The sequence below is a fragment of the Macadamia integrifolia genome, unplaced genomic scaffold, assembly GCF_013358625.1.
Source record: "Macadamia integrifolia cultivar HAES 741 unplaced genomic scaffold, SCU_Mint_v3 scaffold_270A, whole genome shotgun sequence".
Lineage (NCBI taxonomy): Eukaryota > Viridiplantae > Streptophyta > Magnoliopsida > Proteales > Proteaceae > Macadamia > Macadamia integrifolia.
The window spans coordinates 130,677-144,170 of NW_024870661.1; the positions used below are offsets into that span (position 1 = coordinate 130,677).

Consider the following 13,494-nt stretch of genomic DNA (forward strand, 5'->3'; position numbering starts at 1 on the left):
AAGGTAGCTCTTCGCCAAAATTCCGCCATTTTCAGATTTATAAATCTCAGGTTGGTGATGGAAGGAAGAACTTATAAGAAGCCAAGAAACGTTTGGTAGAGAATGGTACTTGTTGAGGAACTCTGGATGTGTGAAGTGGTTACGGTTGTGTTGTAGTATTTATAGAGGCTTTTGGAGTTTATCCAAGTCTACTAAGATCGATGATTTCAATTAATTATATTGACCAGGGACTTTTGATTTTATTTGAAATGGTCGTGCAGGCTACAAATTACCAAAATGGATCTGTAATGGATCTCTAAGTAACGTGTTGACCAGAAGTTTTTCTGGGGCTATTCGGTCATTCTATTTCTTACTTGACCCAATTGATACTATAAAATCTTTCTAAGACTTCATCAAAAATAAATAAATAAATCTTTCTAAGATCCGTGCTTGGACTGCTTTTTGCTTAAGGGAGAAAAAGTCAGAAAACCACTCATTGAACAATGCATCCCAAATCAATCTAGGGAAAACCCAAATTCTATTGGATTGGTTTGGGAGATCAGGATATTTCATTCTTCTTTAACCACCATTTAGAGTTTAGATTTTCAGGGGATGGGGTGCCTAAGACATTGAGGTTTAGAACACAAGATGAGAAATAGTTGTTTATGAATACTAGGTTCAGATGTTTAATTCTACCCAAAAAAATAAAAGTTAAAAGATCATTGTTGTATTTGACTTGCTTTTAAAGAATACAATATTGACCAAGAATGCATACCAAAACACAGCCTAAGACTGCCACCCCTAACAGCAGAATGTAAGTCAATGAACTCATGCTAAATGCACCCTTCATGCAACATTTGTTTTCTTTCATGGAACTTCAAATGCAACATTTAATAAAAATTAGATTTTTGGAAATATTTTGTTAAACCAGTCCAACCCAATTTAGATGATAAATTTTGAACTTGGTAGATCAAGATGGTCCTATAACTAATCAAAAACAGGGTTGGGTTGGGTTGGGTTGGGTTGGGTTCATGTTTACCTTTCAGACAAGTTAACCAGGTATTATAACATATAAATAAATCAGTCAATCCTTGGGCTAATGAGCCTGATACATCTACATCATCTTCAAGCATAAATTACAGAATGGATCACATTAAAGAAGTGATGAGATCTCCATGAAGTGTTATCAGTGTGATTATATACATATGAGGGAACATACACCAAGAACTTGTGTAGTATATATGCTGCATTATTTTCTTTGGAAAGGGGAAGAGAAATGAAACAGCATACATCAAATGGTGAAATTAAAAAGATCATATCTGACCTGATTCTAGCAAAAGACCCTTCCAACCATCCTTGTTGAATAATATCCACTTATCGAAAACCTTAAGTAGAACCCATTCAATGGAAGTCCTCATCCTCTTCACATGAGATTAAAGAATTTAAAAGTGAAGCAACCCATGAATATCTTGGTTCTTAATAGAGGCCACTGTACAATGATCCTATTTTTCTATTAATGCACTCACTATTCATAATTGTTGTTCCAATCAATATTGCTATACATAATTTGACAATCTACAGAAGAAAAAAAAACTGCGACTTGGGAAACCATTCATCCAATTCGTGTTCATATCAATGTGTACAGAAGTTAACTGAAACCAAATCTATTCATGGAATAAAATAACTCCACCTTCAGTAGCACCTCATGTTTCTTAGGATTCTTTTCTTTTCTTTTCTTCCAGGTTACATTCAGTGGTCCAGCAAAGTAACAAAAAAAATTCAATCGAAAATACCCATGATCAGTGTTGCTTTGAAAACTCACTTTTTTCAGGTATTTGCATATCATTCTAAACAACCAAACATTGCCTTGGAGATGGGCTAGTGGTGGGTTTAGGAGAAGAAGATATAATGAACAAAAAATGATTTCTATAAAGAAACCGAAATGTAGAAACAAAAAATCCAATTTAGTTTCCAAGAAGAGATGTCAAAATAGCCAAAACAGCAATTGCAATCATGATGTTTAAGAAATAGTTTGACGTAAGAGGTTTATCTGGGCTTCCACCAACAGCTTCATACTCTGCCCGAATCTTCTGCTTCATAGTCTCAGACAGCTCCCTCTGCATTTTCAAATAAGCAAACATGTTGAATTTCATTCTTTTCTCCTTCACTTTTAACTTCCAAGTTTTAGGTATGAAATAGCTTCTTCTTGTGTTGTTACTAAAAGAGACGGAACAAGAAATATGTTTTTTTGTTTCTTAAGCTTGCAGAAAACAGACCAGTAAATATTGACAAGCATTATGCACAGGTGAATTCCATTTGAAGGAACCTTTCCTGTCAATGCAAGAGAGATTTCATAACTGAAAAGCAGAATAATAGGATATTAAATTTTCCTTGATTACAACCTTTCCAGATGAGTATTTGGCTGCCACAAATTTTTCTGGTTCAGGCTTCACTGGGCCATCATCTATCGAGAAACCCTGGAAAAGAAAAAAAGAGTTCCTTAAAACAAAGGTAGTATTTGTATTCAGGTAAGAGTTTAATATACCAACATGTAACCACCAAGGTACTGAAGCAAAGAAGCAAATATTTCACACCAATACAAGTATGACTTTGAGAGGTGATTGAAGGGTAAGGATCCATGTGGCTGACCCCATTTAGTTGGGATAAGGCTGAGTTGAGTTGAGTTGAGTTGAGAGAGCCACGGGAGGGGGGAGGGGGGAGGGGGGGGGGAGGGGGGAAAGGAACATTAGAGCTCTGACCTGCTCACTGACTAGTCATTTGAGGAAAAACAAACTTTAAGATTAGTAGGTCGAATATGGAGTATATGATGTGTAACTTTAGTCACACTATGATGGATAATGAAGTGGTGAAAATTGAGGGGGGAGAGAGAGAGAGAGAGAGAGATACCACATAATAACTATTTTAGATATTTGGGGTTAACCATAATAAAGAAAGTGACATAGAGGATGATGTTACATAGAGAATTAAAGTGAAGAGGTGAGACTGGAGTGTTGTGTGACCGACGTATTTCTATAAAGCTTAAAGTATAGTTCTATAGGACTATTGCAAGACCAGCTATGATGTATGGGGGGGAATGTTGGGCAATTAAGAAGGGTCATAAAGAGAAGATGCGTGTAGCAGAGATAAGATGTTAAGACGGATGTGCGGCAAATCTAGGAAGAACAAATTAAGAAATGAACGCATTAGAGCTTGAGAATTTCCGCAATCAATGACAAGCTTCGAGAAAGTCATTTGAGGTGGTATGACCATGTTCAACAGAGGCCTGGAGAGCCCCAGTTAGGAGGAGGGATCTGATTATGATTCTAGGAGCTCAAAGAGCTAGGGCCAAGCCTAAAATGACTATAGGAGAAGTTGAGAGGAAAGGCATGTATAGTCTAGGTCTTTTCCCAAGTATGACCTCAGATTGAACCTATTGGAGGGCAAGGATCCATGAAGCTGATATTCTCCTGACTTGCTGGGTTGTACCTCTTTCCTCTTACTTTCATTTTTCATCTGTTATTTCTTCATCTTAGTCAAGATAACAATGACTTTTGATCGAACCAACGGCCATCTGTTAAAATGAGATATGCTTGTCAAGGACTCGATCTTGGCACAAGTCCACCCAAAAGAATTACAGAGCAAACTCCCTAGGAAAGTAACAAAAAGAGAAAAATTATAATATAGATAAAACCCACTCAGGCATCCCATCCTTAGTTTGGAACTGTTCTAGTCATATTGCCTACTTTTCCACGAACCTCAAATGAGATAGCATCCCATATTTGCTGATTTTTTCTTGATTTCTGAGCCCACCTTCTCAGGTTCCTCCCCATCCACACGTAATAGACAGTTGCACAAAATAGCAGCTTCCCTTTGAAGGTATACTTCAACCATTGCCATTCTCCTTCTAAATCTAGAATTCAGGCAAAGGACCACTGAGACAGGGCAAAACTAGGATACCCTCTCAAGTTCTTTATTTATCTGTGGTGACGAGTGGACGAGGGAACTCTTTATCCAGCTGATCTGAAAAGGGTTCCAATACATGTAGACAGCATAAAAAAGTTCAAATGTCGCACATGCTGTCATAAGGGTGATTGCGATTCATCTAGTCACTGAAAGAAAGTTAGCATTGCCCAAGTTATATAACAGGGAAATATGATCTCTTGTAATGAGAGTTTTATAGCATACAACCTCTCAAGACAAAAAGTTCCATCCTAATAATAAATCATCACGTTCAACCAATGTTATAGAACAACCCCATTAAAATTAGGGAAACTTAAAACCGAAGAAATGAAACAAAAACAACTAATAATTTTTTAATCATGCAGAGAAGTGTTAAATATTTCCCAAAAGCTCTCCAAAGTTACTCGTCAAATATGCAATACTTGAGGGCAACTGAAAGAGTCCATGTCACATTTGTATCAACATAAAATGATATGTGCGTTGCTTTAAGGTGTTATTTAATTATCTTAGCAAAACAGACAATTTAACATTCCAAAATAAAATAAAGCATTAATTTTAGATTCTAAAAGTAGCTCTGTGCCTATACACTCAGATTTGGGCATTTCAAAAGGTTGCCATTGCAAAATGAATCCAGGTGGCCAGGACCTTCAACCATACTAGATGGTTTAGAAATATACTATTGAAATTTGGAATACTAAATTTCAGTGGTTCAGATGTTTCAAAGAATGTTTCTGTAAGCTGTGACTAACAAACCTCAGGAGGGTCAAATTTGGCACCCAGATTGCTGAGTTTGGCATGTGCTTCAGCATAGTCCTTGAAAAATGCATCTTGATCTTCTGCGTATATCTCAGCATACACCTGCATATCAGATTTCATAAAAGAATAAAAAATGTTAAGTCTTGTCTCAGGTTTTCATTTTGGTCCAGAGTCCAGATAGTTAGGGTTTCAATTATTTACCTTGAATGATGGGTCTTCAAACAGAACAGCATCAGTTGGCAAAACTAGCAGATCTGCATCTCTCTTCTCTTTTATATCCTGAGCCGGATTAATCGTCAATTAGAAAATAAGAAAGTGGCATCTGCAATTATTTTTACACAGAGTGGACTTATGATTTCATACTTTGAAGTAGGAATTATCAAACTTCAACCACTGAACAGTCCATGACTGTCCTCCAGGTGCTCCAGGACCATCTTTCTGCCACACAACCAATGAAATAATTGGAAATCTGTAATATATCTTAATAAATGCATTTGGACTGATTGTTCAGCTAATCTACAAGTTTCTTCAAAGTCCAAAAGAGAGTACTAGGAGAAATAACGAATGATTTCAACTCAGATGGAAAAAAAAATAAAAATGAAAGAATCCACAAGAAACAAATATGTCAGTGACATACACAAAATTGAGAAACCATAGATGAATTGACTAATAGAAATTTAAGTGGTGTTAGAATATCAGACATAGTTTTTACCCACCAAAAAATCAGCTCCATCTTATTCACCACTAAAATGGATCCAGTTGATAAAGAGAGAAATCAGGTAATGATTCTCGGAAGAAAATACCTTCATTTGATAGATATCATCCACATTCTTTCCATCATCTGAATGACCTACTCACATACAATGGTATGCTTACAATCTTCTCATCTGTTTTTATTTCTTTATATAAACCTCTTAATCCTAAGGACCCAGGGAGACCTAGGGCCTCATACCCTTTGGCCATATGGAAACCTAAACAAAATGCAAGGCATTAGGATGGAAATAGCTCATAAAGAAAGTACTAACAGCTAACTGCTTTCAGAGGAGGCACATGGGGTGAGCCCGATCATCTAATGTCTGCGATAAGTGTATGGAGAGTGGAGAATCCATGGGCCATCTTAAACTTTCTTGGTCATTTGTGAAATATGAGGCCATTTCTTGTCGGTGTTTCATGTCAACTGAGTTCTGAGGATATAGATAATTTGATTTGGTATTGGTAAGATGCTCCATTTGGAGAGAGGCAAGAATCTTGGAGGGGCATACTTTGCAGTATCCTGGTGTATCTAGGAAGAAAGAATTGCAAGATTGTTCAGGGATGTTCTCTCTTCTATTCATGCCATTGTCAAGGTGGTCACTATTAGAGAGGTCCATTGGGAAGCAGTTAACAGCTGCTTCAAAAATATTCCTTGCAGTTACCCCTTAAGTTGTCATGAGCAGATAAAATTTTGATAACTGTTCTTTGGGTAATCCTGACCCCTCAGGAATGGGAGGGGTGATCAGAGATAGTTCATGAGCAATTCTCATGTCTGCTCTGGTCCCATTGATGAGGGTGATTCTATTACAGCAGAACTACTGTCGCTTAGCACAGGTTGAAGCTGGCAGTTAGAGAGAACTACAAGAATGTTATGGCTGAAGGGACTCAGCACTCAGCAGTAGCCATTGCCTGGTTTAGAATGGTGGTGAGAAACCATGGAGATTCTCTCATTTAGTGTGCCAGATTCGGCATTGGATACTCTCCTATGCAGTTTCATTTCATTGGAGACCAAGATCAGCAACCCCCTAGCTGATAACCTTGCTAGACAAGGTGTCGTGAGGCCTCAGATTATTATGGGGATTGATGTTATGCTTTGATGCTTTGGATAAGAATGTCAGTCCTTATGTTTGTTCTTTATGTTCTGGCTCTGGATCTAGGGGAATTCTGCCCCTGCTTTCTTCATGTTGTACAATATTATTTCTTCTCAATAAATTTTGTTATTTATCATAAAATGGCATATAAATTTGGGTATGTCTAAATGTAACCGACCCAGTTACAAAAGCCTTGTAACCTAAATTATTGTGTCCCCATTATTTTGTCATTTTGTGATTGGTTTTAAGGTCAAAAAAGTAAATTATTGTATCCCCATTATTTTGTCATTTTGTGATTGCTTTTAAGGTTAAAAAAGTAAATTATTGTGTCCCCATTATTTTGTCATTTTGTGATTGCTTTTAAGGTCAAAAAAGTAAATTAAACCTCAACTTTTTGAAACGTTATTTTGATTTAAACGGCAAAACGAAGGGTATTTTTGAGAATGACTACATTCTTCCCAAACAACCCGAACAATCTCTCGCCCTAACTAATCGTCTTTCTCCTCGCGAGTCTTTATGTTACCTTTGCTGGTTTTTATAGCATAAAGTTCAACGAGATCATCTCCAGTGAGTCAGGTAAAGGCTCTCTTTTTTCTCGGCGTGTCCAATGCTTTTCAGGGTTTTAAGGTTTAAAACTTCTGATGGACTTCATTTTTGTTTTTTGAAGTTTAGAAAACAAAACGTCTTCCCAGAAATTCATGTATCAATTATATTGCAATAATTTCTATTGTTGTGCATTAGAGATGAGGTCGGTAAGATAGTTCTGATCATGTCTCTCTCTCTTCAAAGAAAGAAATTGTATTAAATGTGCTAGTGTTTTCAAGAAAGTTAAAATCCAGGAAGATGACAAATGACAATATTATAGGATTTTTTTTTTTTCGTAAAGCAATATCATAGGCTTGGTACTACTATAATGATGACATGTGAAATTTTGTAATTATAATATATTTTATAGGTTGATTCTAATGGTTTTGGGTTTGATTCTGGTCAATTCCAATTTGATTTAGATTTGGATTGATATTGGCAACTACTGATTTGATCTCTAATTCTGTGCTTAAAATCGATTATAAGGTTTATAGGACTAGATTGTGGGTCTTAAGATTTGAGGGCGATTCTAGGGTTCTTTTCGGTCCGATTTTGATTCGATTGGATTAAAATTTATAGGAATCAGTTCCAAGGATGTAGGGGACGATATCAGTATCGATCTTTGTCGATGCCGATTCGATACCGATCCAGATCGGTGGGTATCGGTCTATTTTACCCCTTATTTTTATAAAAGGAACTACTGTTTACCTATTTTAGCCCTGAAACGATCCGGATAACCGATCCAGATGGAGGATCAGTCTCAACCGATACGATCGATCCCAAACCGATACTTGAAACCATGATCAGTTCGATCTCCAATTCCAAGTTTAAAATCCCTAGTTGATTTGGCTGGTTCAGATCAATCTCAATTCCGATCATTGTAGAATAGCATATCTAGGATTTTTGGGATAGGGCTGTTGGTTTTTAGAATTTAGTGTCAATTCTAGCATTTTTGTGATTGATTCGTATCTGATCCAGACTGGAATCATTAGGGACCAATTTACTCTTTGATTTTGAGTTAAAATTCTGGTATTAGCCGATTTGGATTAGAATTGGTCGTGAACTATCCAACTCCGGCAATTCTAGAATGGTCAATTTAGAATTGGAATCACTAGAGGGATTGTTTTGATACTCAATCTCAAGTTTAAAACCATCAATTGAATAAGCCAATTTTGATCCAAACCACAGTAATACCTATCCAAGCTATTTCAAAATGACTACTTATAAGGCTTTTGTGATTGATTCAATCCATTTCCGATTTTGGTCACTTTGATCCAGATTTTATCTAGTATTAGGCCAATTTGAAATCAAAGTTCAATTTCAATTCAGACCGGTTCGAATTTTATTGAGTTGACTTAATGGCCTCTTGTTGGTAATATGTTCGCTTTTAGTAATTTTTTAAACTTGTTATAAGGTTTTTTACTGTTTCAATTCGCTTGATCTGGTCCAATTCAATTTTTTACCGATTTGATAAAAACTCAAATCGATAAAGGTTCGTTTCACATTTCTCTTGATTAGTCCAACCCGCTTGGACTGAAAATGAACACCCTCACTCAAAGCAATGGACCCAATCACCCAATGGTTAGTATAATTTTTCTTTTCTATTTTCCAATCCCATCTTGGACTTTAGAGAGATGAGGAATTAAGATTTGAGATTCCAAACGTGGTGATGGGTCTATTTGAGGATAAAATTTCATTTCTACCTTTTTTAAACACTTTGTCATAAAAAGTGGTGCAACAGCTTTTAAGTTTTTTATTGGGAATATAAACACATGAAATTACTTTTTGAATCCTCTTGAACCAATCATTTCTTTCACATTATAGGACTTTCAGGTAACTAAAAGTGGGTTACAAGCCTTTTGTAACCTACCTAGGTTACAACTAGACAAACCCTATAAATTTTGTTATTTATCATAAAATGGCATACTTACCATGCCTTAATAAAGTGAAGAAATACATAACCAAAAAAAAAAAGTGAAGAAATAAAATTTCTGTCAATCGAATAATTAACCTATCCTATTAATCCTCATTGACCTCTTTAAAACCTAAAAGTTCTGTTGCCTAAACTTTTAATAATAGTGGTTCTCTCCATCTTGTGAAGAAATATGGACCCCTACCATAGGTGTCAAGGCGTGCCTAGACATCTAAGTGCCTTGGCCCCCTCCAACGCCTTGGGTTGCCTTAGATGCCATGACAACATGACCCCTACAAATGACCTGCACCATAATTTTCTCAAGTCTCTATAGAGAGTAATAAAGAACAATAATTTTCTCAAGTCTCTATAGAGAATAATAAAGAACAATCTTATTCATTCAAAAAAATAAATAAATAAATAATAGTGCACAATTTTTCATGATAGACGTATCATGTGGACAAATCTAGAACTATATACTTGTCCAATCCAAAGCAAACGTAGAGAGAAAACAAAGTTGACTGCTACCATCCAAAAACTGGCTAAAAGATGAAATCCTATGCATTGGGGATGGACAGTTGCAGTACTGATTCAGTTGAACTATAGGATGGCTCTATATGGGTTTGCAGCTCCCATATAATGAGACAAGCAGCTATGCCAAATTGGAATTCAAGGAAACAGAACAAGAAGTCTCTCATATTCATAATTGTCAAGGCAACAAGGCGACCCACTGTGGTGGAGGGTGCCTAAGCGCTTAGGCAACAAGGCGCCTGCCAAGGCGACCAAGTGTTATTTTTATTTCCTCTATTTTCAAATATTATTCAGTATGCTATAATATATACCATATATCATTAAAATAAAATAAAAAATAAAAATCAACATTAAGCCACATCAAGTCATCAAAAAATCAAATAGAACTAGAAGACAACAGAACTGAAAAAGCAAGCTATTGAAAGTTTGAAACAGTCAAAACATACATTTGGTTGTTGATGGAAATGATCATTGTCTTGATATACCTAGCCTCACTTTTGGTTTATACTGTTTTTGGAAAATATGATCTTATCTATAAGTAATTAAACTGTTCTCAATTTAGAGAAATGTTCTTGTTCTCTAATATGTTGGACTGGTCAAATGATTTTATTTTTACATGAGACTTTTTGTATCAAGTAGAGTACAAAACCAGCTTACCAACAACTCCAAGATTGATTAAATTTGATTTATATTAAAGGAGTTATGTTCCATTCAAACATAATTTGGTGTGCGTGAATGTTGTTTAAAATCGCCCTGAATAGAAATACATTTTAAGACATCAAAACAAAATCTTATTTTGCCGATCTTTCGGTTTTTAGTAATTTTCTATCACAATGAGATTTATGAAATTTTTAGATTTGAGAAAAACTATAGCATTTGAAGGTTGAAAATCGCCCCTACAACAAAAAAAATTAGTTTTTGTTCTTGAACTGTGGAGTTGACTTTTTATTCTTTTGGAATTTGAATTTTAACTATTTTGATTAAACTCATTTATGGTTTATGAATCATATCTTAAGTAAATGGAGAAACAAGTATAAAGTTATTAAATGATGTTTGGCATAAATCAGAGCCAGGTACATAATAAATAGAATAATAAAAAAAAAAATTTAACCAGTTTCGGTAAGGCGGCAGTCACCTAGACCCCAATAAAACCGCTTGGACACCAAGGCAGCGTATAGGTGACGCCTTATTAAAGGCAATAGGAACAAACCGAATACATAGAGGAAATTTTTTCCATGCCACCTATTCAAACTTGAACCCGTAAACAGATTTATGTGCTTATTCAATCATGTTCCTTCTGACTACAAATAAAGCAAGGACAATCACATGGTCACTTCTACTGTTTAGGTTTTACCATCTATTCAAATCTTTATCCATGATGACCAACTAATGAGCTCGTGCATGTTTCCTAACTAGATGGGATACTCAAGTAAACATGAAATCACAGGTTAATGTCACAATTCCATTAAAAATTTGAAGAAAAAATGAAAATTAGAGGAGAATAACTAATCCATGTTTGATTCACCTTCAGAGAAAACTGCGTCAACGTAAGGAGGGGTGATACATCACATTTGTCAGAGATAAGACTTCAGAGTTTCAGAATTATTAAGCCCTTTGCAATGAAATGTTTGATTTGCATTATCATTATTACAGTTTCAAGAGGAAAAATGTTGACCCATACAGTGTACTTAGTCTCTGGTTTTCCCCAGCCACTGCGCTCTGGTCTAGACCTCCCTAATGTGTGTGCACCAGATAATGCAACTATTTCCTGCAAACCAAACAGAAAAAAGTTGCATGAAGCCTGTCGAGATAATTTAGAAATGTAATGTATCAATTACATATAGTGTGATGACACAAACCTTGTCATCCAACCCCATCCGATAGAAAACATCACGTAGATGACCAGCAGGCGATGGGGGCCCAGCGTCTAACATTAGAATTCACAACAAAAATAAGATAACAGACAGCAGGAAACTGAAGTAGGCATTGATCAGCAAGCAGCATCAACAATTAAAAAATGTGATGCCATGATCCAGACCCCATAAAGTGGAAGATGCAAAGGCAGTAATATTAGAGTGTGATCGAGTAAGACTTCTTATGCTACCAAGTCAGAAATCAAAACACAGATCACAAACTTCATGTCCCTAGTCCCTACAGAAGATTTCTATCATCAGACCTCGACTCTGAGGAAACATGAGAAGAGCAATAAATTGGTTTTGAGAAGTGTACTGTATCCAAATGGTAAGAGCTGCAGTGCCCGATGAAACTTTCTTCAGGTTCAAATCAGAGTTTGGCAATATAATTTTTCTAAGGTAATATTTTGGGGATATCATTACAACTTTCAAGGATTTTTTCACCACAATAGGTGAAAAAATCCATTGAGCTCCTACCCATTAGTTGTTCCTTGGAAGTGTTTCGCATATAGACAGCGAGGCCATTCACACCACATCAAAGCTCACATTGCAAGCAATTTCGTAACACCATGACTTTTCTTGAATTCCAATGTTAGTACCCAAATGAAAAAGAAGAGGAGAAAACAAATAACTTCAGTTAAAAGATGTTTTTACCAACATGGTCATGCCAAATCCATTGAGCATGTTTATCTTACCGGGGAGCCTCCCTTCTGGTGGACATTGCTCAGGTCCAGATACATCAACTCGTCCATATTTCATTGGGATTTTGGGACCTCCAGCCTCCTGAAACTCATTAAGGATTCAGTAAGCAAAAAAAAAATATTATTTCCCAATAAATATTCTAACTACAAAATAAAAGTAAGGACCTCCACAGCTGTTGCACTGGCCAACTGGAACAGATCCGCATATGTCAGACTTGGATACTTGTCTTTGATAGGCTGAAGAAGATTTAATGCATTTACAAGACCTAAAGACATCACTTATGAGCCAAACTGTCATCTGCCAGGTAAGAATACACACAATGAAGAATCATTACCAGCATTAGCCGCATGTTTAAGTTCTACATCAAATCTCAAACTTCCATCAGCTCCACCTCGTTGTGGCCACTCTTCAATGTTCTTGTCATAGGTTCCAGAATCATGCCATCCAAGTCGAACCTGTGGTATAAAAATATAACAAAATGAATTGGAAAATCATCTTAGCTTTTGTCCTTTTCTTTCACCATTTAGATTTCTACCACCTATATAGTACACTAATCTGGGAATCCTTGTCTTCGTAAATTAATATCTTCATATGAAACACAAATTTAGCAACAAAACATGGAGATAAATGATACCAAGCTGCAGTTTAGTCATCCAAGAGAGTTCAACTTGCCCCTTGTAGGCTACTTTGTGATAGCACAAGAGGATCCATTTGATCTATTTTCTTGTTTTAGTATTTTTTTTCTCTGACCAAAAAGACAAAAAGTCCTTATTTTTTCTCATTGCCACATTTAGTTGTCATGTCAATTATTAAACAAGACCAAATTAATTGATCAGGAAGCATCATTAACCATGACTATATTTTGAGTACTACTTTTAACAACCTTTCTCTTTTGTAATGGAAATGCAAGTGTCTGATTGGAAGTATTCAGCTCTGCATTATTTTTGCTGAAAAAGGAAATGCTAGAGTAGTAAAGACTGAATAAATAATACCTGCAAGAGTTTTTCTACCCAAGAACTTTACTGATAATTTCATCTCCATTCTGACATACAAAATGAACCAGAACTATAATTGGGAGCTAACAATTGAAAAATCGCCAAAAGCAATTCCAAAAGAGTGAAAGGCTGTATGTATTCTAAATCACCTAAATATTAGGGTTTGTAAAAAAGTAAGCCAGAATCGTAGGAAGGTAGGAACCAAATCAGAAAGAGAGAAATTCAATAATCAAGCAAATACAGCTCTGATGTGGACCAAATTCTGATCAAGTGGTCTAAAGGGTATGGAGAACAAACTAGTTCTGTTTCAAAGATAT

The 13,494-nt window shown here is 35.9% G+C and overlaps 2 protein-coding genes across 4 annotated transcripts in view; both read right to left on the reverse strand.

Annotated features, from left to right (window-relative positions):
• Positions 1 to 13,494, reverse strand: part of LOC122071581 (disease resistance protein L6-like) — a 69,525-nt gene that overhangs the window by 16,475 nt on the left and 39,556 nt on the right. The gene's annotated exons all lie outside the window — the stretch shown is intronic.
• Positions 1,620 to 12,670, reverse strand: LOC122071585 (probable L-ascorbate peroxidase 8, chloroplastic; the record flags this gene model as incomplete). Its single annotated transcript, XM_042635975.1, has 10 exons — positions 1,620 to 2,096; positions 2,382 to 2,456; positions 4,693 to 4,797; positions 4,897 to 4,974; positions 5,059 to 5,133; positions 11,249 to 11,335; positions 11,427 to 11,494; positions 12,176 to 12,263; positions 12,347 to 12,447; positions 12,517 to 12,670. Coding segments are annotated over 10 exons (984 nt in total), but the record flags the coding sequence as incomplete, so codon positions are not given.